At 41.0% G+C, this 27,871-nt stretch overlaps 1 protein-coding gene across 1 annotated transcript in view; it reads right to left on the bottom strand.

Annotated features, from left to right (window-relative positions):
• Positions 1-15,461: 15,461 nt before the first annotated feature.
• The window catches only part of LY96 (lymphocyte antigen 96), a 31,652-nt gene continuing 19,242 nt past the window's right edge, over positions 15,462-27,871 (bottom strand). The window contains exons 4-5 of the mRNA XM_012450909.2: positions 17,679-17,731; positions 15,462-15,605 (exon numbers count right to left, since the gene is read on the bottom strand). Of these exons, the coding sequence (XP_012306332.1) occupies positions 15,507-15,605; positions 17,679-17,731 (152 nt within the window). The 3' untranslated portion in view covers positions 15,462-15,506. The remainder of the gene's footprint in view (positions 15,606-17,678; positions 17,732-27,871) is intronic.

Below are 27,871 nucleotides of genomic sequence, written 5' to 3'. Positions count from 1 at the left end.
CTGTACTATTGTGCCAGAAAGCTTATTAAGAAAGAAATGTCCCTCTAGTGCATAAAACTGGTTTCTCCCTGAATTCAGAACCAAATCTCTTCATGTAGAAAATCCATATAGAATGAATGGGTCAGGGCCAGGCGCAGTGGCTCACACCTGTAATCCCAGCACTTTGGGAGGCTGAGGCAGGCAGATCACTTGAGACCAGCCTGGCCAACATGGTGAAATTCCATCTTTACTAAAAATATAAAAATTATCTGGGTGTTGTGGCGTGCGCCTGTAATCCCAGCTACTCAGGAGTCTAAGGCAGGAGAATAGCTTGAACCTGGGAAATGGAGGTTGCGATGAGTCAAGATTGAACCTCTGCACTCCAGCCTGGGCGATAGAGTGAGACTCCGTTAAAAAAAAAAACAAAAAACAAAAAACAAAAAAAAAAACAAAGAATGAGAATGAGAATGAGAAAGATTGGGTCAGGAAAAACGCTCACCTCCCCTAAAAAGCCAGAAGAGATAAGTTCTAATTTAGAAAAACAAGCATGTAGGAAAGGAGAAGGGGGATTGCTGGAAGAGAAGGTGAAGGATTATGAAGATAAATTCATAGTTTACCCTTCACAATTAGCAGAGGCTGCGTTATTTAAGAATAGCCTTTGTTTCTTAGTATAGCTTTCTCGGTCTTTGTTATTGATCATATACCACCAAAAAACCAGTTCAGGAAGGCGTTCTGTTTATTGTTAATGTCAGAAAATGTTCATGTATACTGTCTAGGTTTTTTTTTGCGGGGGGGGCGTGCATATTTATATTCTGTTTTGGAAAAACATAGAAGAGTACTGTTTTGGTATGCAGAATTTTCTTCTTCAAATTACACTGCCATACTAACTTGAAAAATGTGTTCCTGATAAATAGCAAGATTTTTGGTGGGTATGCTGTTAAGCTTTTGCCATCCACATCCAGTAACCATTAAATTACTGGTTCTAGGAGTGTCAGATACTCACTGGGAAGGTGTCGCAAAGGTCCTTGTGAACACTTGACTTTCAGGTTCTTGGTAACTTAGTTGTTCTGGACTTTTTTTTTTTTTTTTTTTGAGGCGTCTCACTCTGTCACCCAAGCTGGAGCACAGTGGCACAATCTCAGCTCACTGCAACCTCTGCCTCCCGAGTTTAAGTGATTCTTGTGCATCACCCTCCCAAGTAGCTGGGACTACAAAAATTAGCTGGGTATAGACTATGCATGCCACCATACCCAGATAATTTTTGTATTTTTAGTAGAGACAGGATTTCACTGTGTTGTCCAGGCTGGTCTCAAACTCATGACCTCAGATGATCTACCCATCTCGACCTCTGAAAGTGTTGGGATTACAGGCGTGAGCCATCATGCCTGCATAATTCTGGATATCTTCCATTTACCCCTGCAGATGCTCTCTGCCCTTCTCCACCCTCCTCTGTGCTCTGGGAAGCTGACCATTGTACACTAGGTCAGCTGGCTCCCTTGTCTTCTGGTTCCATTGGGTCCAGCAATGGGGATCCTAGCAGGAGATCTGAGGGTGTAGCAGAGTGCAGTCCCTCCCTGCAGGGTTACTTCCAGCTGGTCTGGTTACATAAAGGAGGTGGGGGGTGGTCTTCCCTTCTGTCAGACAGGCCTCCTGTCTCCTGGTCCCCCACCCTTGACCCTTTAGACCTAGAGCAATAACGGAGCCCCTCTGCCACTAGCCCTGAAGGACTACACTATTCTTTATGGTTTCCCTACACCGGCTCCACACCTCTGTAAACACTCCCTTTATTAAACTCTCTTTAAGTAATCCCAATATAAATGTGTCTTCTGTTTTCTTCAAGGACTCTGACTGACACAATAATAATACCTTACAGCTAAAAGCTTTTACAGTGTCTTGTTAATGTATTCAGACTTGGATAACATTTTTTGGATTTTTTTAAACAGTAGACCTAGAACTTTAAAATGTGTCAGGGTTTGATTCCTAAGTCTGTCTGCTGTTGAGCAGAACTGAACAGCACCTTTGTTTTTGTCATTGGCATTTTTGTAACCTTTGTGTTTTTATTTTCATCTTTTGTTTTCCATATGGTTTTTATATTTATGTCATGTTAAGGCATGAAACAGCTTTTTCCCACTGATTATTTCTTGTTCACTTTTTATCCTCTCTAATGTCTGGACTGACAAGCCTGTGAATGCCCTGAAGACAGGGACCAAGTGTTTTTCTGTTTGTATCCTCTGCATCAAGCACAGGACAGACATTTTGAATGAATGGAGAATATCATCTATTCTGGATTTCAGTTATTAGGGAGAAAAGATGATCAGGCAGTGCTCTGCCCACCTGGGCACTACCCAGTCATGCTCTGAAGCCCCAGCAGTGACTGACAGGAATTTTATACATTCTCACAGCTTAACCACAGAGGCTGTATAATGTGAGTCAAAAATTAGAGATGAACCAAAACCTACTTTCCATTTCGAAGTAAAGTTTCGTTCCTAGAGAAAAAGGGATTCATAGGAATGTAAAAGAAATCCTTGAACTTGACAATCCACTGACAAGACAGCTGAAATGTATGAGAAAGAAACCATTTTTCTTCTTTGCATTGAAAGTAGGTTAATGTGGTTAATTCATGAATGTTTAAATGGGATAATTTGCTAGGGAAAAAAAATTGTTCGTCTTTGAATTTTTGAAGAAGAGAATGAAAAGGTGGCCTGGATCCATCCTGTCCCTTGGTGGGACTTACTATGGCCAAGGGACTTATAGCCAATTAAATGTCCAGATAGGAACGGACGTGGACAGGCATTCATTACTCCTTTAAAAAAAATGTTATTATGGCCAGGTGCGGTGGCTCATGCCTGTAATCCTAGCACTTTGGGAGCTGTGGCAGGTGGATCACCTGAGGTCAGGAGTTTGAGACCAGCCTGGCCAACATGGCGAAACTCTGTCTCTACTAGAAATACAAAAATTAGCTGGGCATGGTGGCCAACACTTGTAATCCCAGCTACTTAGGAGACTAAGGCAGGAGAATCACTTGAACCCAGGAGGTGGAGATTGCAGTGAGCCGAGATCATGCCACAGCACTCCAGCCTGGGTGACAGAGCAAGACTCCATCTAAAAAAAATGTTTTTACATAAAAAGCCAATAAACAGAAAGCTAAAGGGAAGGTTACAAAACTGACTTATTCTTTAACTTCTTTGCCTTGAGCTACAGTATCCAGCGTTTCATTACAGACTTTTAGCAACTAGCTATACAAAATATAAACATTGTTCTGAAACAAAAAGTTTTTAAATCTATTTCTATCTTCGCAACTCATAACTGGGATTTTTGTACCCAGGAGGTTTTGTCACCAGATATCTTTATCCTGTCAGTAATTATCTTCCTTTAACTCTACAGGAATTAGAAAAGGTGCCACATAACAGCTCAGAAGGCAACATCCCTTGTTTTACTGGCTGTTTAGGCATCTTTGTACCCATCCTTGATTTGGAGGGTCTGACCTTGACTTAATTCTATCCCTCAAAACTGGCCCTTACAATCTCACATGCTCACCTCTTCCATGACATCCCCAGACCTAGAGGGAAGGTGCTTGTATAGTCTTAGCAGCAGGACATTGGCAGTGAAAAACAAATTGGACCCAGTGTGATGCCAAATGAGGAAGATTCGCATCTCTAGGCTTCAGAATACCATGATGCTGGTTTCCTTGGAGGTAAAACAAGGAAAGATAAATAACAATATTTTTGATAATCAAAAGAGTATTTGTGTGTCAGAATAAAAAATGGAACCTATTCTGTTAGAGCACCAACTAAAAATATGAAGAAAAATGATAATCTGGCACTCTTTATAAGATCATATAATTCATGATTCAATCTGCAGTCAAAAACAAAAGTTGGGGCTGAAATCTAATAAAAAGTGTTACACTTCTTCTTTGAAATAATGCCTCTCTCTAGTTCTCCTTTTCTATTAAAGAAAAAAAGGTTTTTTTTTTTAGACACAGTCTCACTTTGTCACCCAGGCTGGAGTGCAGTGGTGTGATCTTGGCTCACTGCAACCTCCATCTCCCAGGCTCAAATGATTTTCATGCCTCAGCCTCCTGAGTAGCTGGGATTACAAGCGTGCACCAGCACACCTGGCTAATTTTTGTATTTTTTAGTAGAGATGAGGTTTCTCCATGTTGGCCAGGTTGATCAAACTCCTGGCCTCAAGTGATCCCACACACCTTGGCCTCCCAAAGTGCTGGGATTATAGGCATGAGTCACTGCACCCAGCCTAAAGAGAAATTATAGTAAGACCAATTTATGTACAAAATACGTTTTAGGCTTATTATACTTGTCCTGGTTATTCACATAGAGTGCAGCATGAATTAATTGGCCACATAAGCTCCTTTTAAGTTGGCTTTGCTGGAACTTTGCCTAAAAATATGCTATTCTAGTCAAAGCCCTGGTAAAATAACCAGTGTCTCCAATTGTCCTGTTTCAAAAGAAACAAATCTTGAGACATTGATCTCCACCTGTGGAGGTCTGTCCTGCAGACCGTGACTCAGGGACCGATGATGAATGAAATACACTCGCACACCCAGTACAGTGATTTGAGTGGGCTAGTGCTGGTCATCAGCTGCTCTCAGAGGGGAATTGCAGCTAATCAACCACTACTCCCTGTTCCTCCTTGCATTTATTCAGTATAGATTTAATAACAGAAGTTCTAAGTCAATACACTTGTGGATAATTAACATGGTTAAAAGAGTGGTTTTACAAATGACAAAAGGTTTTGGTTCTCGGGCCCAGAACAAACACCATTAATGGGTAAACCCCCTTCGACCTCCCCCTGAGAGGACCATCCAGCACAAAGTTTACATGAGTAAACAGTTAAGAGTAGAGACAAAGGAATGTGGGGTAAACAGACTTAACTGGGGAAGCTTTTATTATCCCTAATCTTCACCCTATGATCTAATGCTCTAATGTAGAAACTGGCTGCCTTCAGCCCATTCCATAAGTTAATAAAAAACTTTCAGCCTTCCAAAAGAAGGCTTATAATCTTACCACTTTCCCTAATATTTCCCTTAATATTTGCCAGCCACTTCAAGTGAATCTCAACAAATCTTACTAAACTTATGCGAATAACTATATTGTCATAAAATCAGAATACTCATAAACAGTTTGTGAATTCTGGAGAGAGCTCAGAAAGAAAAGTAAACTTGCTCACAAAAACATTCTTCACTTAATTGCTGTAAACTATAAACAATTCAAAAGAAAAGGATTTGCTTGACTCCTCTTTAACTGGCACCACCCTTCCAAACAAGATGTCCTTTGTTCACATTGGAACTTCACAAGTGAAACGGCTCTGGTTAGATGGGAACTATCAGGCTCTGTAGAATCCAGCAGCTCCTCACATAGAATCAGTTCTAGGGGAAAAAGAGGCCCCCTGCGTATGAATATTCTCCTCCTTGCATTCCTCAGGTAGCAAGACCCTATATCAAAAGGATATGGGCCCCTAGCAGGGGGTTGGGCCAAGGGACTCAGTCCCTTTTGTCAATTTTTATCTTAATTTGTCTCAGTATTGCCCCAGGCAATGTAGCATTCTCACTATATCCATTGTCTTTGGATTTTTCTTAAAATTTTCAATCTGGGGCAAATAATAGTGTTTTAAAGGCATTTGTTTTAGCTCCAATTTTCATTGTATTCATTTCATTTCTTAATAACCATCCAAAAATTTCTATCACCCTTCTGTGGCAGGCTCTTTTACTCCCTTTCTCCTTTCCCATCTCCTTGTTGTTGTTGTTGTTAATTACCCCTAATATTTTACTAAGTGTCTATAAGACCCACAAGAGACAGCAAATTTGTTAAGTCTTCTCAAATAGTCATATGATTTTGCAAGAGTATTGTCACCCAGGGTACCTATGTAAAAAGGGCTCCCTAAACCCCAAAATTTACCATGATGTAGGTAATAGGAATTTTCACTGGAAAATATCTGGGTCACTATAAAGCCAGTCCCACATGGCTTGCATATGAAGCATATCAACTGCTTCCTCTGGGGTGCTCCACTTGGCATTTTATAGGGAGAGTTGGGCAATCTCCTTCTCAGGATAAACATTAACAGTGGCCTTTATCTGGTCAACTAGGCTGGCTGTTCTCTCAGGAATAACCTCCTGTGTATTTGGATCACATATGTTCACCAGCAAGTGTTTAATAGTGAGCTGTGTTTCCTGCATCAACCCAAGCAAGCTCTTTCATTCTGTAGCATTTAAAATTAAAGATTCCATCCTTAAAGTAGTTATTTTTACAATTTATTGTAGTAAATGTTTCTCAGGGAGATGATGATACCAATCTACAAAATGGAACAATCCCTTTACATAAGACCTTGTGGTTTTTTTGGGTTTTTTGTTTGCTTGTTTGGTTGGTTGTTTTTTGTTTTTGTTTTTGAGGCAGAATCTTGCTCTGCCACCCACACTGGAGTGCAGTGGCATAATTTCGGCTCACTGCAACCTCCACCTCCCAGGTGCAAGACATTCTCATGCCTCAGCATCCAGAGAAGCTGGGATTACAGACACACACCACCACTCCCAGCTAATTTTTGTATTTTTGGTAGAGACGGGGTTTCACCATGTTGACCAGGCTGGTCTGGAACTCCTGATCTCAGGATCTCAGGTGATCCACCCACATTAGCCTCTCAAAGTGATGTGATTACAGGCAGAAGCTACAGTGCCCGGTTACTCTCTGGTTTTAATAGTTACTTCATTTTGCCCTTCCCTCACATTGACTGTCTTCCTGGTAAACATAGATCTCAGAGGTAACTTTGTTTCCCGGGCTTAATTTTTCTCTTTATCCATTTAGTTTTATCTGCATAACTTTTCCTTTACTCTAAAGCAATTCTTAAATAGCTGCTTAACTAAAAAAAAAAAAAAAAAAATTACCTTTTCTTTAGCAAAACACACATCCTTGTGTTTTTTTGTTTTTTGTTTTTTTTGGAGCAGAGGTTTAAAGAGAAACAGCTCTTCATAGAGAGAGAGAGGGGTCTCCAAGCAGAAAAGACCAGCAGGTGGCATATTCGCCAGATTTTACACAAAGAAGAGGAGAGATATGGTGGTCACAGACAGGATAGGAGGAAATTACAAAAGGGAAGGTGGAGATCCTGTTACTGACACCCCATCAGGTGGTCGGAAGCTGGGGCCAGTCCAGAAGCCTTAGGATAACACCACAGGTAGCCCCAGCCAGAAATCTTCAGTTGCTCCCAAACCTCTTCCAGCCCCATGCAACGGCTAAGTCCCCTGTGAAAGGAAGCTAGTTCAAACATGGCCAATATGCCCAGCAACCCATGAGTACTGGGTTGTATCCATAGGTTCTCCATGTTCTCTCCAGAAAGCCTGTCCTTTAAGTCTTATAAGGCTGGCATTCATGCTAATAGTTTTTAAATGGCCAAACGTGGCCCAGTAGTTTCTTAGATTTCATTCTTAAATGGAGGCTGAGAGCCTTGAAATGAAAGGATAGAGTTGGAGTTCGCTCCTCTTCTCACCGTTTCAATGAATGTTGTACCTTGGTGTCCCAGATGAGCCTCCAATATGAAGTGGCTATGTCGTCTGGGGCATAAACCTGGGATTTGTCATCTCATGCCAGAAACTCAGGACATGCCTAACACATGAGGAGTTTAGGAGTGGAGGTTTAATAGGTAGAAGAGAAGAGAAAGAGAAACAGCTCTCTCTATAGACAGAGAGGAGTTTCCAAACGGAAAAGATTCCCTCCTTTTGTTTTTATAAACTTCACCAAAAACACCTCTGTCACTCAGACTGGAGTGCAGTGGCACAATCTCGGTTCACTGCAACCTCAAGTGATTCTCATGCTTCAGGCCCCCAAGTAGCTGGAATTACAGGTGTGCGCCACCACGCCCAGTTAATTTTTATATTTTCAGTAGTGACTGGGTTTCACTATGTTGGCCAGGCTGGTCTTGAACTCTTGGACTCGAACTCCTGGCATCTAGTGATCCTCCTGCCTAGGCCTCCAAAAGTGCTAGGATTACAGGTGTGAGCCCCCACGCCCAGCCTATTTTAACTCTTAGTAACCCAAATTCCCAGTTTAAAAAGAAAAACAGGCTGGGTGTGGTGGCTCAGGCCTGTAATCTCAGCACTTTGGGAGGCCAAGGCAGGAGGATCACTTGAGGCCAGGAGTTCAAGGCCAGCCTGGCCAACATGCTGAAACCCATCTCTACTAAAAATACAAAAAAATTATGCAGGCATGGTAGCACACGCCTGTAATCCCAGCTACTCAGGAGGCTGAGACAAGAGAATTGCTTGAACCTGGGAAGCAGAGGTTGCAGTGAACTGAGATCATGCCATTGCACTTTAGCCTGGGCAACAGAGTGAGACTTCATCTAAAAAAAAAAAAAGAAAGAAAGAAAGAAAGAAAAAGAAAAGAGAAAAAAAAAACTCAAGGTTACTTACTTAACATAATGTGACTTTAAGATTGGGTACTGGAGAGAATTTTGAGATTAAATTTACCAAATTGATTTCACCAAAGATTACCAAGGTCAGGTGAATTAAAAGGCATCTGAGCTAGCTTCTATTGATCTGCTAAGCCCTTACTTTTCTTTAAGCCAATTGCTTAGAGCTCTTTCATACAGTTTAATAGTGAAATATTACTTCCACTTGTGACATATATAAACATATAGATATAACAGATATTATGATGGAATATATTTGCTGGGAAGAAAATAAAAGATAAAACAGATATGCAGACAAAAGGAGATCCAAAAGATTTTTCATTTGCCTGTTTCAAAAATTCTTTCCCTTACTTTAGACTATTATTTTTTTTAAAAAAAGTTACAAAAATTGAAGGAAGGAGTTATCAGCCCAGGCTTTCTCAAATGACAGAATGAGCTGAAGTAGCAAGGTACAGCTTCTGAGGTATCAATCTGAATAATTCTAAAAAGAAACAGATTATAGAATTTAAAAATTAAAAACTTCTTGCATTAAGAGTAACTCAATATTTTTAACAAAATCTTTTTCTAACCAATGTTTTAGTTTCATATATGTGTATTTTTAATATAAGTCCAATTTTTAGAAAAACTATTATAATTTCCTTTAATTATAGCCAATTAATCAAATAACATTTTCCTTTTTCTTTCTTTCTCTTTTTTTTTTTTTTGAGACAGGATCTCATTGTGTCTCCCAGGCTGAAGTGCAGGGGTGTGATCTCAGCTCACTGCAACTTCCGCCTCCCAGTTCAAGCGATTCTCCTGCCTCAGCCTCCCGAGTAGCTTGGACCACAGTCACACACCACCACAGTGGGCTGATTTTTGTATTTTTAGCAGAGACCAGGTTTTACCATGTTGGCTGGGCTCGTCTTGCACTCCTAACCTCAGTGCAAGGTTAGGAGATCTGCCCACCTTGGCCCCCCAAAGTGCCGGGATTACAGGCATGAGCCACCATGGCTGGCTATCACGTAACATTTTTATAAATTCCTTTTTTACTAACCTTATTACAACTTATACCATTTGTTTACAAGTACTTATTCCATTACATTTACCTAATTATTTTGTTTTGGTAGTTTACCTAGCTTATTTATGAAAACTGTGATAGTCATCATTTAAAGTTATTTCCCTGTCAACCATTTTTATAGCCTCTGAATTTCAAGTATTTGCCTAAGTAAGAAACTTCAGATTAAATATATGATTATTTTATTAATAATTCAAGATTTAGCTATTCTCATTAAGTCAACAATATTAATGTCTTATTTATCAAAAATTACAGAAGCAAAGATCATTCTGCTTTTGACTGGGTTTATAATTTTATAATCCTTGTGGTAAATTCTGACACCTTATAGTAGTTGGCAAGGATAAGTATGAAATTGCTGATCAATAAATGCAAACAAAAATATATGCTGACAATCCTTTAAATATGTCATATTACTTTACCAATAATTTTAAAGCCAACTTATTTATTAAATATTTTACTTAAGTCATCTGAATTTGAAAAGCATTTGTGCTTATTACTTAATTTATGAGTACTCTTTAACTTTAAGCCAATTAGGTAACTTGTAGTCAAAAACACACAACAAATTACATGTACATACACGTGAACACACACATACACATTCATACAAAGATCCTATAGCTTTAACTTCAAAACTCTAGCCATGAGACATTGATACAGATTCACGGGTTTGCAAAAACAGTAACAAAAAGAAATGGTTGAATGTAAACAATGAATTTTATCTCAGTAGAAAAATTACAGCAGACTTAGACAGAAGAGAAGAAAAAGATAAACAGAGAACTTAGGAACTTCATAGTTTCAGGCTGACCTCTGGGCTCTGAATTCTCTGTGATCTAATTTGTCCCTATGTTTAAAATGTGCACAAGAACAGACCTAATGTGTAACCATCTGGATTATTAGAAAACCCAGCATACCTTCCATTTATACAACCACTTGCAAGTAGAGGCGCCATAAAACCAAACGGAGTGCCTGACTTGTTTTTCCTCATTCTTAGATGATTTGTTTCCCTCATTTTTTTTTCCTTTTTTTTTCAAGACAGAGTCTTGCTCTGTCACCCAGGCTGGAGTGCAGTGGCATGATCTCAGCTCACTGCAACATCCACCTTCCTGGATCAAGCGATTCTCCTGCCTCAGCCTCCCAAGGAGCTAGGGTCACAGGTGCCTGCCACAATACCTGGCTAATTTTTTTGTATTTCTAACAGAGACAGGATTTCACCAAGTTGGTCAGGCTGGTCTCAAACTCCTGACTGTAAGGCCGGTTGCCTTGCTGGGAGCCGAATGGACACACCCTTCTCTCTCCACGCCTGAAAACTACGTCACCATTCTGAGCACATTACTCAGCATTTGCCCTCTCCACGCGGGCTCCCTGTACCCGTTTCTGCATTCCAATCTCAGCCCTGCACCCGCCAAAATTTTGAAAAAGCCCGCCAAAGACTTACCCTATGGCAGCTTCCCCCGTATGTCCTTGACCAGCCCCTCATCCGTGCCCAGTACCCTTCATATCCAATGAAATTACATCCTCTTTGTTTCCCCGCAGTCAATCAGTTACCTCCACTCCCTATAAAACCCCACGTCCCAAGAAGAGAAGCATGACTTCTCCGGCCCCTCCTGTCGGACCGTAGAACCTCTCCCAGGAGCTGATTAAATTTCTTTATTCCAATAACTGGCCTCAGTTGCCTCATTTAAACCTCAGTTGCTTCACTCAAACCTTACACTGACCTCAAGTGATCCATCCAGTTCAGCCTCCCAAATTTCTGGGATTAGAGGCATGAGCACAGCCTCCCAATTTTTTTTTTTTTTTTTTTATTAAAGAGAAAGAGAGAGAGAGAATGGGGAGGAGGAAAAAGGAAGAGAAAGAGAGAGAGAGAATGGGGAGGAGGAAAAAGGAAAAGAAAGAGGGAGAGAGAATGGGAGTATTGCTTTCTTGCCCAGGCTAGAATGCAATTTAGTAATGGGTATTGAAAACCTCTTGTATACTGATAATTATACTTAATGATGTAGTCAGGAAGGAATAAGGGAAGAAGATAACAAACAAACAGCCAACCAATATTTCATTTAAACCTATGAAATGCTATGTGATTACTGAGGAGTGATTTACTTCCAATTATATAGTCACTTTTGGAATAGGTGTGAGGTGGTAATGTATGTTTTGTGTATTTGAAGTGGAGAGTTCTATAAATGTTTATTAAGTTTACTTGTTCCGGGTCTAAGTTCAAGTCCTGAATATCCTTGTTAATTTTCTATCTCGTTGATCTATAGAATCGTTAGCTATTCTTGTTACATTGATCCTTTTACCATTATGTAATGTCCTTCTTTGCCTCTTTTGATCTTTGTTGCTTTAAAGTCTACTTTATCAGAGGCGAGAATTGCATCTCCTGCTTTTTGTTTATTTGTTTATTTTTACTCTCTGGTTGGTAAATCTTCCTCCTTCTCTTTGAGTCTTTGTGTATTGTTGCATATAAGATGGGTCTGGATGCAGCATACCGATGGGTTTTGGCTTTTTATCCAATTGAAATATATATAAGTTTAATACTGGCGTTTGATGCTCGCTGGCTGTTTTGCCCATTAGTTGATGTAAATTTTTCATTGTATTAATGTTCTTTGCTTTTTAATATATTTTTGGAAAGGCTGATATTGGTTGTTCCTTTATATGTATAGTGCTTCTTTCAGAAGTTCTTGTAAAGCAGGCCTGGTGGTGGTGAAGTCTCTAAGTACTTGTTTGTTCGCAAAAGATTTAATTTTTCCTTCGCTCATAAAGCTTAGTTTGGCTGAATAGGAAATTCTGGGTTGAAAGTTCTTTTCTTTAAGGATGTTAAATATTGGTCCCCACTCTTTTCTGGCTTGTAGGGTTTCTACTGAGAGATCTGCTGTGAGTCTGATAGATTTCCCTTTGTGGGTAACCTGACCTTTCTCTCTGGCTGCCCTTAGTATTTTCTCCTTCATTTCAACCCTAATAAATCTGGCAATTATGTGCCTTGGGGTTGGTCTTCTTGAAGAATATCTTTGTGGTGTTCTCTGTATTACCTGGAGTTGAATATTACCCTGCCTTGCTAAGTTGGGAAAGTTTTCCTGAATGATGTCCTGAAGAGTATTTTCCAACTTGGATTCATTCTCTTCATCACATTCAGGTACACCTATCAAAGGTAGATTAGGTCTTTTCACATAGTCCCATATTTCCTGGAGACTTTGCTCATTCCTTTTTATCCTTTTTTCTCCAATCTTGTCTTCTCGTTTCATTTCACTGAGCTGGTCCTCGACTTCTGATATCCTTTCTTCTGCTTGATCAATTCGACTGTTTAAGCTTGTGCATGCTTCGCGAAGTTCTCGTGTTGTGCTTTTCAGCTCCATCAATTCACTTATATTCCTCTCTAAATTGTCCATTCTCGTTAGCATTTCGTCAAACCTTTTTTTAAGGTTCTTGGTTTCTTTGCATTGGGTTAGAACAAGTTCTTTTAATTCACAGAAGTTTCTCATCACCCACATTTTGAAACCTGCTTCTGTTATTGGAACACACGTGTAATCTATTAAGCCTTGTTCCGTTACTGATGAGGAATTGCGATCCCCTGTAGAGGGAGAGGCATTCTGATTTTGAGTATTCTCTGCCTTTTTAGGCTGGTTTCTTCCCTTCATTATGTATGTATCCGTCTGTTGTCTTTGTAATTACCGACTTTCTAACTAGGTCTCTGAGCGGACGTCCAACTTTTTGATTCCCAGCGCCGAAATCTGAGCAATCCACTGCGCCGGCCAAGACAGCGGTGTTAAGATTGATGGTGCCTTTCTGCCCAGGAATCTCTGGACTCTGCACCAAGAACTGCTGCTTTAAGGCGCCAGCAAAACCGCCGCGCCAGCCACAAGAGTCGCTCTGGCGACCCGTGGAGCTCCTCCGCTGGGAATCTCCTGGTACGTGAGCTACAAATATTCATCTGAAAGTGTGGCGTCCTCTCGTTCTCTGCGCTTTCACTGGGAGCTACGTGCCCGAGCTGCTAGTGGTCAGCCATCTTGGATCTCTCTCCCAATTTTTTTTTTAAAAGGAGGAAATGAGACCAGGCACAGTAGCTCACGCCTATCATCCCAGCTCTTTAGGAGGCCGAGGTGGGAGGATTACTTGAGGTCAGGAGTTCAAGACCAGCCTGGCCAACATGGTGAAACCGTCTCTACTAAAAATATAAAAGATTAGCCAGGCATGGTGGCATGCACCTGTAACCCCAGCTACTTGGGAGGCTAAGACAAGAGAATCACTTGAACCCGGGAGGCATAGGTTGCAGCTCGTGAGATCCAAGAACTCTCTCTTGGGGTCTGGATCAGGACTCCTTTCCTGTAACATATTACTCTGTCCTGTAACATATTTCTGGTGACCACAGACGGGACTCTAGTGCAGAAACCCTGATCCAATGGCTACCATTGGGTAAGTGTCGTGGTCCTGTAATCTATTTCTGGTGACCACAGAAGCAACTATACTGCGGAAACCCTCAACCCAAAGGCTAACTTTGGGTAAGTGGTGGGATGCAGTAACATCTTCCTCATGAACCACAAAAGGGACAATACTGAGGAGACCCCCCGACCCAAAAGAAATAGGCTGCAGCACTGATTGGATAACTTTGATTAAGTGGTGGGGTACCCAGGTAAAGAAGGGAATTGGGTTAGAAGCCCAACTTAAGGGAGTTAGTCTCTCCAAAGACAGAGTGGGTTAGAGGCCCCTCTTAATAAAAGGCAAGGAAGCCAGGTGTGGTGGCTCACACCTGTAATCTCAGCACTTTGGGAGGCCAAGGTGGGCAGATCACCTGATGTCAGGAGTTCGAGACCTGCCTGACCAATATGGTGAAACCCGTCTCTACTAAAAATAAAAAATTAGCCAGGCATGGTGGCAGATGCCTGTAGTGTCAGCTACTCAGGAGGCTGAGACAGGAGAATTGTTTGACCCCAGGAGGCAGAGGTTGCAGTGAGCTAAGATTGTGCCTCTGCACTACAGCCTGGGCAACAGAGCGAGACCCCTTCTCAAAAAAAAAAAAATAATAAGGCAAGAACAATTAACTGACCTTGGGTTAGAGGCCCAACTTAGGAGGGTTAGAGTCCCTTCTAAGATTTAGGGGGTTAGAGGCCCCTCTCCGTAAAGTCACTCTCGGCTAAGAACAGGTTACTGCTAATTAATCTGCCTTGCACTCTTTACTGATGGCTGTGGGTGACAGGGTTAGGGATGCACAGGATTGTAGACATGGGGAGATTTCTCCTCCCTAAAAGGGGAAATTTGAGATCTAATAGGATTGCTGGAAAAGATCCCTTTGCTACTGCAGAAGCCGTCTGTTCCATTCTCATTCTGATGACATGACCAGATCTAGATTTTGAAAATATTATTGAAATTGCCCTTGTGGAGAAAAGCTTGAAGAGCCACCTGAGCAGATGTGGAAAGATAGGTCAGGAAGCTGTGGAGTAGTCCGGAGGAACAGCACTGGTAACCTGCCTTACAGTAGCAGCAGGCAAATGGCGAGAAGTCCAGGGCTTAGGAAACAATTATGGCAGATGGGGAAGAAAACATGTCCTTCTTCATGTAGCGGCAGCAAGGTGAAATAGAGAGCAAAGGGATGGGTGGGGAAAGCTCCTTATAAAACCATCAGATCTCATGAGAACTCACTCACTATTATGAAAACAGCATGCAGGTAACCAACCCCATGATTCAATTACCTCCCACTGGCCCCCTCTTCCCCCGCATGACACATGGGGATTATGGGAACTACAATTCAAGATAAGATTTGGGTGGGGACACAGCAAAACCATATCAATTGCTTACCCTATCTTGCCCATTGCTTCCTATGGAAAACATAATAAACACGCTTGCCCACATTTTTCCCCTCCCTCCGTTTCTTCACAGACCGTGGTGTCTCCCTGGGTGGCTGTGCACGGTGCACCGTGGCTCCTGTTTCTAGCGATCTGTGAGGATAAGCAACTTCCTTCATGACAGTCATTTCTGTGTCTTTCTATCTTACCATATCTGATTAAAACAAATCCTGGGCACCCTTAAAATAAGAAAAATACCTTTAAAAATTTTTTTAAATACTCAATTTATTCTAATTTGAATTAGGGTGGTGTATGATGGCAAACTCCAAGCAAAGGAGCATTTCTTCAGGACTCCCAGAAATAGCTTCAGCAACACATTTGTATCGTCCCTAAAATGAAGTATAAGAAATACAAATAATACAAAATATTAGATGCTACTCTTTCAGAGGCTTTCGTGAGAACGTTCTCTTACTAGCAGAAAGCCATTTAAATTGGATTGATTTTATTAGTTTTCCAATGAAATAAAATTTTCCATGTCTGAATTCAATAAGCATAGAGCCCATTTATTTCCCAATTATAAGATTATGTTATTTATGATTTTTAAAAACTAACCTAAGAGGTTTTAAAACATTAGATATTAGTTTGTAACAAAATAATGAAAGAATATGCATTATTAAAGTTTATTTTAAAATGGTCACCAAAAGTAAAATGCATAAAATTTCATTACTAGATATGTCATGCAAATATCTAAAATCACAATGGTAGTATTCATTAAGGCAGCAACTATTTTCACAAAGGCATGGATGTCCAGACTAAGTTCCAAGGAAAAATCTTGAATAAAATAAGTCTATAATTTATGTAATTTTTATTCTCCTAAACAATGCTCACATTATATTTAGTGTGTTTCATGAGTAGTTATAGAGATTTACTGGCTTATACACAGTGGTCATCCAGTGCTTTCATCTGAAGACTGTTCAACAGATTAATAATGAGCACTTGCATTCAAATTACTTTTAGCCATGTATGTTATAGGGGAAAAAAACGAAGGGAAAAAAGTGCTATCATTTGTGCAATTTTTCCATATTCTACAGAAAAAAGAAATACCAAAAGACTTAATACTAAGGCCAGTCGAGGTGGCTCACACCTATAATCCCAGCACTTTGGGAGGCCAAGGTGTGGCGGGCCAGGTTTCACTAATTGTTTCAGTACTGAGTAGTTAGGTTAAATATTAAAAGCCAGTGGCCTTATACAAAGGATGGGATGTAACAAAAGTCCATCAGGAGTTTTTCTCAGGCCTTTCCTGGGCCTTAAAGCATGACAAAATAAAGGAATTCTTAATAGGACCCATTTAGGATTAATCAAGTTTTATTCTGGGTCTGAACAAAGCTCCCAGGCCTTTACAAACAAGTGTATTGAGGGTCTGAAGGAACTCCTCAAATCTCCGTGATTTAGCAGGAGACAAGATAAAGGTAATCACCCCAGCACCCAGATCTATTTAGATTAAGTAAATTTACTGTGGCTCCAGAGGAAGGTCTTCAGGACTTTGACCTTAGTTAATAGATTAAAAGAAGTTAATCACTTATGTCCTTAGAATGTATATAAGCTCTGAAAACTTTGTAATTTTGAGTTGGTCTGCCAATAATTTCCAGACCTTCTCCCTGTAACCGGTTACAGAAATGAAAGCTCTCTTCCTCCCCAGTTCATCTGCATCTCGTTATTGGGCTGCAAGAAATAGCAGCCAACCTTCAGTTTGGTCCAGGAACAAAGGTGGGTGGATCACTTGAGGCCAGGAGTTTGAGACCAGCCTCACAACATGGTGAAACCCCATCTCTACTAAAAATTAAAAAAATTAGCTGGGCATGGTGGCATGCGCCTGTAATTCTAGCTACTCAGGTGATTGAGGCACAGAATCACTGGCATTTGGAAGGCAGAAGTTACAGGGAGCTCAGAACACACTTCACTCCAGGCTGGGCAAGAGAGCAAGATTCTGTCAAAAAAAAAAAAAGCAAATCCTAAATAAAAGTGAAGGAAAAAATCTTGAACATCTTAATCTTGAATTGCTATTCAAAAAATTCTCAGCTGGGAGCAATTGCCCATGCCTGTATTCCCAGCACTTTGGAAGGCGAAGCAGGGTGAATCACTTGAGCTCAGGAGTTCAGGACCAGCCTGGGAAACACATTGAAACCCCATCTCTTCCAAAAATACAAAAAATTAGCTATCATCATGGCATGCACCTGTAGTCCCAGCTTCTTAGGAGGCTGAGGCAGGAAGATTGCTTGGGGTGGGGGTTGGGCAGTGAGTGAAGATCATGCCACTGCACTCCAGCCTGAGTGACAGACTGAGATCCCCATTTCAAAAATAAATAAATAAGAAGAAGAAGTTGTGAACTGCCTGTTTCAAATACTTAACATGTCTATTACTGCTAAAGGTTAGTAAATTACAAAATAAATCTGGAACAATACCTTAGAAAATTTTATTCCCTTGAAGGAGAATGGTATTGTGATATTCAAAGTCTCTGCAAACAAAATATAAAATACAGGTCATCGTTAGGTGATTTTTTTCTTGGTAGCATAGAATATACCTTTATGGCATACAGTAACTACTGACAGATGCAGTCCCAAGCAAAACTGTAGAAAAATAATAAACCTTTTATACCCTGGCTACCATTCTCCTGTGGCTTCCTTTCCCCGCCTCTAGAACCTCTCTCTATCTCTGCCCCTATCTTATCCCTTAGGGGACACAAACTTTTAAGATCTACTGGTCTTAATAATGAATAAACAATGAACTAGCGCTAGGGCTAATATGCTTTGGACCAAGTTACACATATGCATTTTAAACTAGTTTTCAGACCAGGCGTAGTGGCTCACACTTGTAATCCCAGCACTTTGGGAGGCCGAGGTGGGCGGATCACGAGGTCAGGAGATCGAGACCATCCTGGCCAACATGGTGAAACCCCGTTTCTACTAAAAATACAAAAATTAGCTGGGTGTGGTGACGTGCATCTGTGATCCCAGCTACTGAGAAGGCTGAGGCAGGAGAATCGCTTGAACCTGGGAGGCGAAGTTTGCAGTGAGCCAAGATCATGCCACTGCACTTCAGCCTGGCAACAGAGCAAGACTCCATCTCAAAAAAAAAACTAGTTTTCAGAGATATTGATACACATTAGACTAGGTATAAAAGAGAAGAATCTTCCCAAAGACAGATGAGATATTTCGGAGGCAGCCAGAATACTGAATCTCCTCCCAATTACACCACTGAGAAGCTCAAGTTAGCTTCTGTTTAAGTGTATAGCCATGGGCCTGGCCCCACACAAGCCATGGAGCACAGAGTCAAAAGGGCAGGAAAAACCACACCCTGCTGTTCCAGTCAGAACAAAAAAGTGAATGTGGTGGGATAAAGATAGAAATATACGTTTTGAATCTTAAACAAGAGAAATAGTGACCAAAAATATTTTTAATCTAAGTAGTTAAATCTAAAACTATTTTTTTTTTTTTTGAGACAGTCTCACTCCATCACCAGGCGCCAGGCTGGAGTGCAGTGGCACCACCTCGGCTCACTGCAACCTCCGCCTCTCGGGTTCAAGCAATTCTCCTGCCTCAGCCTCCCGAGTAGCTGGGACTACAGGCACACACCACCACGCCCAGCTAATTTTTTTGTATTTTTAGTAGAGACAGGGTTTCACCATGTTAACCAGGATGGTCTCGATCTCTTGACCTCGTGATCCACCAGCCTCGGCCTCCCAAAGTGCAGGAATTACAGGCGTGAGCCACCGCGCCCGGCCAAATCTAAAACTATATTGTTCTTAGAAGTAAACAGATTATGTCTGCATGTATGCTTTTAGTCTCACAAATAAGCATTTATTTAATTACTTCTGGGTGTATCCTTTTTTTTTTTTTCTTTCCTTTTTGCTCTTTCTTTAAAGCAAATCAAGAGTGTATCTTTTTTTTTTTTTTTTTTTGAGACAGAGGCTCACTCTGTCACCCAGACTGGAGTGCAATGGCACAATCTTGGCTCACTGCAACCTCTGCCTCCAGGGTTCAAGTGATTCTCCTGCCTCAGCCTCCCCAGTAGCTGGGATTACAGATGCCCACCACCACTCCTGGCTAATTTTTGTATTTTTAGTAGAGACAGGGTTTTGCCATCTTGGCCAGACTGGTCTTGAACTTCTGAGCTCAGGTAATCTGGCCACCTCGGCCTCCCAAAATGCTGGGATTACAGGTGTGAGTCATCGCACGTGGCCGGGTGTATTCTTACTAAAGGAGTTGATAGCTGAGATGTTTCTTGAGCTCAGTAAAGTGATTATGTCTTCATAATTGTATGATCTTTCATTCAAGGCCAATCCAATTCACAATTTAACAGTTCAACAAATACTTTTGAAAGCCTACTACTCACCAGGGACTGGGAAGACAAGAGTAGTGCAACTCTGTCCCTTCTCTCAAAGAGCTAAAGTCTATTGGAGATGCAGATATGCAAAGAAACCATTCCAGTTGTGAGCTATGGCTCACGCCTGTAATTACAACACTTTGGAAGACCAAGGAGGGCAGACCCCTTGAGCCAAGAAGTTCAAGACCAACCTGGGCAATGCAGTAGAGCCTTGTCTGTGCAAAATATATGTATATATATGATGAGTGTGATGGCATGTTCCTGTAATCCCAGCTACTTGAGAGGCTGAGGTGGGAGAATCACTTGAGTCCAGTAGGTAGAGGCTACAGTGAGCTATGTTTGTACCACTGCACTCCAGCCTGGGAGACAGGGAGACTGTCTCAAAATTAATTAATTAATTAATTAATTAAATTTAAATTTAAATTTAAAGCAAAAAAGCCCCCAAAATAAGAAGAAACCATTCCAAATACAATGGGAAAGATATGGTAAGAATAAAGATAACATTTTTAGGCAGGGCACAATAGCTCACACCTGTAATCCCAGCACTTTGGGAGGCCGAGGCAGATGGATCCCCTGAGATCTAGAGTTTGAGACAGCCTGACCAAAACAGAGAAACCCCATCTCTACTAAAAATACAAACTTAGCCAGGCATGGTGGCTCAAGCCTGTAATCCCAGCTACTGGGAGGCTGAGGCAGGAGAATAGCTTGAACCCGGCAGGTGGAGGTTGCGGTGAGCCAAGATCGCGCCATTGCACTCCAGCCTAGGCAACGAGAGTGAAACTCTGTCTCAAAAAACAAAACAAAACAAAAGATAACATCTTTGTAAGAGTGATGACTCTGCGGCCAGAACTGCTTGGGTTTGAATCCTAGCTCCTCTACTTGGTCACTTAATTTTCCTATGCCTCAGTAAAACGGAGATGGATGATAACACCTACCTCATAGGATTATTACAAGGGCTATACCAGTTAATACATGTTAAGTGCTAAGAACAATGCCTGGGACATAGCACTTATTAAATATTATTACCATTAACTGTTACTTATGACATTTAATATTATTCCTTCTCCTTTCTAAACCCTCCTTCCAATGGCATCTTGTGAATATTAATGCATTAATATATTAGTCATATATTTATATATTATATAATAATAATAAGCTCTATCTTATTTAGTTGCTGATTTCTTTGAGAGTATTTATCACAAATTGAATCATATTTCATTTTTCTCCTTGTCTTTATCTTATTACTTCATTAGGATCTTGTTTTCTGTACTACTCTATAATCTCCATGAGCACAGGAGTTTTGCTTTGGACATTTTTGAATGTGGCTCCTAGTACCTAGTTCTCAGTACCCAGCTGCTTCAGGACCAACTATTAGGTTGGTATAAAAGTAATTGCAGTTTTTGTCATTGAAAGTAATGCAATACATCATTACATCATTAAACATATAATTTGCAAGGCCCAGCACAAAATGAAGATGTGAGGCTCCTTGTTCAAAAGATGGGGAAAATCTGTTAAAGTCACTGGAACGTAAAATGTTTTTCTTTTTCTTTTTCTTTTTTTTTTTGAGACGGAGTCACGCTTTGTTGCCCAGGCTGGAGCGCAGTGGCATGATCTCGGCTCACTGCAACCTCTGCCTCCCAGGTTCAAGTGATTCTCCTGCCTCAGCTTCCCAAGTAGCTGACATTACAGGCGCACACCCACCACGCTCAGCTAATTTTTTATATTTTTAGTAGAGATGGGGTTTTACCATGTTAGCCAGGTTGATCTCGATCTCCTCACCTCGTGATCAGCCCGCCTTGGCCTCCCAAAGTGCTCAGACTACAGTCATGAGCCACCATGAATTTTTTTTTTTTTAAACAGGATCTTGCTCTGTCACCCAGGCTGGAGTGCAGTGGTGCAATCACAGCTCACTAGAGCCTCCACTTCCCAGGCTCCAGTGATCTTCCCACCTCAACCTCTCAAGTAGCAGGGACCACAAGCATGCACCACCATGCCCAGCTAATTTTTGTATTTTTGGTACAGACAGCATTTCACCATATTATCCAGACTGTTCTCAAACTCCTGAGCTCAAGCAACTCACCTGCCTTGACCTCGCAAAGTGCTGGGATTGCAGGAGTGAGCCACAGTGCCCAGCTCAGGCTTATTAAATTTAAGATGGTTTGAAATATCCATCTATTGATTCATAAATGTTTTTTTGAAAGAAACAGGGGTGTGTGAGTGTGTGTGTGTGTGTGTGTGTAAAAACTGGTAAGATTATGGGTAACTTTTACTTTATAATTGCTTGTTCATATTTTCTAAATATCATACCATAAAGATGTATAACTTTCATAACAACAAAAAGGAAAGTTATTTTAAAAATAGATATGTATGGTATTTGCAAATTTGACTCCCAAATTTCAAGGGTCTCTTGATACGTCAATGCTTCTTAAATCAGAAAGTCCCAAGTTCTGGGCCCACATACTCAGCCACCAGATGGGCATGTTTATTTGAATGTTCCAAAATTACCTTGAGCTTAACATGCCCAAAACAGAACTCATTATGTTTCCCTTTAAAAACCTGCCTGTGGGCCGGGCGCGGTGGCTCACGCCTGTAATCCCAGCACTTTGAGAGGCCGAGGCAGGTGGATCACGAGGTCAAGAGATCAAGACCATCCTGGTCAACATGGTGAAACCCCGTCTCTACTAAAAATACAAAAAATTAGCTGGGCGTGGTGATGCGTGCCTGTAATCCCAGCTACTCAGGAGGCTGAGGCAGGAGAATTGCCTGAACCCAGGAGGCGGAGGTTGCGGTGAGCCAAGATCGCGCCATTGCACTCCAGCCTGGGTAACAAGAGCGAAACTCCGTCTCAAAAAAAAAAAAAAAAACCTGCCTGTTCTTTTGTACACATCATCTCAAATAATGCCACTTCCATACATCCAGTCACTGGCCCTCAAGTGGTGCTGTTTTTCTTTTTCTTTTTCTTTTTCTTTCCCAAGACAGAGAGCGCAGTGGTGGATCACAGTTCACTGCAGCCTGGACCTCTTAGGCGCAAGTGATCCTCCTGCCTCAGCCTCCCAAAGTGCTGGGATTACAGGCACCCAGCCCACAGGATTCGTAATTTTACCTAATCCTTGCCTGCCATATTAAATCAGTGTATCCTGCCTCTTTTGTCTCCCAAAAAGCTCTTTCATCTCCTCCCTGCTACTCCCCGGCCACCATCTCATTCAGCCCTCATGGACTCTCACAGAACCTCCTGGATGCTCTTCCTTCCACCCAAGTTTCTTGCCTCAGCCTACCCCCGCCTCCTGCCATATGGATGCTAGTTATCTTCAAAAATGGAAATCTCAGTGGGTCATCCCTGCCCACTGACTATAGGATACAGGCCAATATTTTGCGCATGACTTACATGCTCACACTACCGCCTTTTCTAGGCTTATCTCCAGCAATTCCCCACAAGCACATTCTGCTCCAACTACAAAAAAACTACTCTCCAAATAAACCATACTGTTTCATGACTAGATGTGTTTGCATATGCTGTTTCCTCTCCAGGGAATGTTTTCCCCCTCACTCTCTGATGTTCTCAGATTCAAGACTGTAATAAAATACTCTATGAAGATTTGTCTGATCAGCCTGGGCAACATAGTGAGACCCTACCTCTACAAAATATTTTAAAATGGCCAGGAGCAATGGTTCACTCCCATAATCTCAGCACTCTGGGAGGCTGAGGTAGGAGGATGGTTTGAGCCCAGGAATTCAAGACCAGTCTGAGCAAGATAATGAGACCCTATCTCTCTTTCTTAATTAAAATAAATTAAAATGAAAAATTAGGGCTGGGTGTGGTGGTTCACGCCTATAATTCCAGTACTTTGGGAGACTGAGTCAGATGGATTGCCTGAGGTCAGGAATTCAAGACCAGCCTAGCTAACATGGTGAAAAGCCATCTCCACTAAAAATACAAAAATTAGCTGGGCATGGTGGCTCACACCTACTACTATGGTGGCTCCCAGCTACTCGGGAGGCTGCGACAGGAGAATCATTTGAACCTGGGAGTCAGAGGTTATAGTGAGCTGAGATTGTGCCATTGCACTCTAGCCTGTGCAACAGAGTGAGATTCCAACTCAAAAAAAAAAAAAAATTAGCTGGGCATGGTGACCTGTGCCTGTAGTCCTTGCGACTCAGGAGTCTGTGACCAGAAGATGACTTGAGCCCAGGAGTTTGAGGCTGCAGTGAGCTACGATTGCATCACTGCACTCCAATCTGGGTGACAGAACAAGATCTTGTCTCAAAAAAAAAAAAAAATCTTAATACAGAGAACACCACAAAGATATTCCTCAAGAAGACCAACCCCAAGGCACATAATCGTCAGATTCACCAGGGTTGAAATGAAGGAGAAAATGCTAAGGGCAGCCAGAGAGAAAGGTCGGGTTACCCACAAAGGGAAGCCCATCAGACTCACAGCAGATCTCTCAGCAGAAACCCTACAAGCCAGAAGAGAGTGGGGGCCAATATTCAACATCCTTAAAGAAAAGAACTTTCAACCCAGAATTTCATATCCAGTCAAACTAAGCTTCATAAGTGAAGGAAAAATAAAATCCTCTGTGAACAAGCAAGTACTCAGAGATTTCATCACCACCAGATCTGCTTTACAAGAGCTCCTGAAAGAGGCACTACACATAGAAAAGAACAATCAGTACCAGCCACTCCAAAAACACACCAAATGATAAAGAGCATCAACACAATGAAGAATCTGCGTCAACCAACAGGCAAAACAGCCAGCTAGCATCAACATGGCAGGATCAAATTCACACATAACAATATTAACCCTAAATGTAAATGGACTAAATGCCCCAATCAAAAGACACAGACTGGCAAATTGGATAAAAACCCAAAACCCATCAGTGTGCTGTATCCAGGAAAACCATCTCATATGCAAGGATACACAAAGGCTCAAAATAAAGGGATGGAAGAAGATTTACCAAGCAAATGGAGAGCAAAAAAAAGCAGGAGTTGCAATTCTCATCTCTGATAAAATAGACTTTAAAGCAACAAAGATCAAAAGAGACAAAGAAGGACATTACATAATGGTAAAAGGATCAATGCAACAAGAAGAGCTAACGATCCTAAATATATATGCACCTAATACAGGAGCACCCAGATACATAAGGCAAGTTCTTAATGACTTACAAAGAGACTTAGACTCCCACACAATAATAGTTGGAGACTTCAACACCCCATTGTCAATATTAGACAGATCAACGAGACAGAAAATTATCAAGGATATCCAGGACTTGAACTCAGACCTGGACCAAGCAAACCTAATAGACATTTACAGAACTCTCCATCCCAAATCCACAGAATATACATTCTTCTCAGCACCACATCACACCTACTCTAAAATTGACCACATAATTGGAAGTAAATCACTCCTCAGCAAATGCAAAAGAAAGGAAACCATAAAAAACAGTCTCTCAGACCACAGTGCAATCAAGTTAGAACTCAGAATTCAGAAACCAACCCAGAACCGCACAGCTTCATGGAAACTGAACAACTTTCTCTTGAATGTTGACTGGATAAACAATGAAATGAAGGCAGAAATAAAGATGTTCTTCAAAACCAATGAGAACGAAGACACCACATACCAGAATCTCTGGGACACATTTAAAGCAGTCTCTAGAGGAAAATATATAGCAATAAGTGCCCACATGAAAAGCAAGGAGAGATCTAAAAGTGACACCCTATCGTCAAAATTGAAAGAGTTAGAGAAGCAAGATCAAAAACACTCAAAACCCAGCAGAAGACAAGAAATAACTAAGATCAAAGCAGAACTGAAGGAGATAGAGACATTAAAAAACCTTCAAAAAATCAATAAATCCAGGAGCTGGTTTTCTGAAAATATCAACAAAATAGACAGACCACTAGCCAGATTAATAAAAAAGAAAAGAGAGAATAACCAAATAGATGCAATAAAAAATGATAAAGGGGATATCACCACAGATTCCACAGAAATTCAAACCATCATCAGAGATTATTACAAACAACTCTATGCACATAAACTAGAAAACCTGGAAGAAATGGTTAAATTCCTGGACAGTTGCCTCCTCCCAAGCCTAAACCAGGAAGAAGTCGAAACCCTGAATAGACCAATAACAAGGTCTGAAGTTGAGGCAGCAATTAAGAGTCTACCACCCAAAAAAATCCCAGGTCCAGATGGGTTCACAGCCAAATTCTTCCAGACATACAAAGAGGAACTGGTACCATTCCTACTGAAGCTATTCCAAATAATCCAAAAAGAGGGAATCCTTCCCAAATCATTTTATGAGACCAACATCATCCTAATACCAAAACCCAGCAGAGACTCAACAAGAAAAGAAAACTACAGGCCAATATCCATGATGAACATAGATGCAAAAATCTTCAATAAAATACTGGCAAGCCGATTGCAACAGCACATCAAAAAGCTTATCCACCATGATCAAGTAGGATTCATCCCAGGGACGCAAGGCTGGTTCAATATACGCAAGTCTATAAATGTAATTCACCACATAAACAGAACCAAAGACAAAAACCACATGATTATCTCAATTGATGCAGAGAAGGCCTTCAACAAAATTCAGCAGCACTTTATGCTAAAAACTCTCAATAAACTAGGTATCGATGGAGCGTATCTCAAAATAATAAAAGCTATTTATGACAAACCGACAGCTAATATCATACTGAATGGGCAAAAACTGGAAGCATTCCCTTTGAAATCAGGCACTAGACAAGGATGCCCTCTCTCACCACTCCTATTCAATATAGTATTGGAAGTTCTAGCCAGAGCAATCAGGCAAGAAAAAGAAATAAAGGGTATTCAATTAGGAAAGGAGGAAGTCAAATTGTCTCTATTTGCAGACGACATGATTGTATATCTAAAAGACCCCATCATCTCAGCCCAAAATCTCCTGAAACTGATAAGCAACTTCAGCAAAGTCTCGGGATACAAAATCAATGTGCAAAAATCACAAGCATTCCTATATACCAATAACAGACTTAAAGAGAGCCAAATCAAGAAGGAACTGCCATTCACAATTGCTACAAAGAGAATAAAATACCTAGGAATACAACTAACAAGGAACGTAAAGGACCGCTTCAAGGGGAACTACAAACCACTGCTCAACGAAATAAGAGAGGACACAAACAGATGGAGACACATTCCATGTTCATGGTTAGGAAGAATCAATATCGTGAAAATGGCCATACTGCCCAAAGTAATTTACAGATTCAATGCTATCCCCATCAAGCTACCAGTGACCTTCTTCACAGAACTGGAAAAAACCACCTTAAACTTCATATGGAACCAAAAGAGAGCCCGCATAGCCAAGTCAATTCTAAGCAAAAAGAACAAAGTGAGGGGCATCACACTACCGGACATCAAACTATACTACAAGGCTACAGTAATCAAAACAGCATGGTACTGGTACCAAAACAGAGATATAGACCAATGGAACAGAACAGAGGCCTCGGAGGCAACACAACATATCTACAACCATCTGATCTTTGACAAACCTGATAAAAACAAGCAATGGGGAAAGGATTCCCTGTTTAATAAGTGGTGTTGGGAAAACTGGCTAGTCATATGCAGAAAGCAGAAACTGGACCCCTTCCTGACACCTTACACTAAAATTAACTCCAGATGGATTAAAGACTTAAACATAAGACCTAACACCATAAAAACCCTAGAAGAAAACCTAGGCAAAACCATTCAGGACATAGGCGTAGGCAAGGACTTCATGACCAAAACACCAAAAGCATTGGCTACAAAAGCCAAAATAGACAAATGGGACCTAATCAAACTCCACAGCTTCTGCACGGCAAAAGAAACAGTCATTAGAGTGAATCGGCAACCAACAGAATGGGAAAAAATTTTTGCAGCCTACCCATCTGCGCAAAGGGCTGATATCCAGAATTTACAATGAACTAAAACAGATTTACAAGAAAAAAACAAACAAGCCCATTCAAAAGTGGGTGAAGGATATGAACAGATACTTTACAAAAGAAGACATACATGAGGCCAACAAGCATATGAAAAAATGCTCATCATCACTGGTCATTAGAGAAATGCAAATCAAAACTACATTGAGATACCATCTCATGCCAGTTAGAATGACAATCATTAAAAAATCTGGAGACAACAGATGCTGGAGAGGATGTGGAGAAATAGGAACACTTTTACACTATTGGGAGTGTAAATTAGTTCAACCATTGTGGAAGACAGTGTGGCGATTCCTCAAGGACCTAGAAATGGAAATTCCAT

This window comes from Aotus nancymaae, unplaced genomic scaffold, assembly GCF_030222135.1.
Source record: "Aotus nancymaae isolate 86718 unplaced genomic scaffold, 86718_ANA_hifiasm-v0.15.2.pri h1tg000036l, whole genome shotgun sequence".
In the NCBI taxonomy this organism is placed as follows: Eukaryota; Metazoa; Chordata; class Mammalia; order Primates; family Aotidae; genus Aotus; species Aotus nancymaae.
Note: the sequence above shows the minus strand (reverse complement) of the source record. Positions and strands in the feature narration are given on the sequence as shown.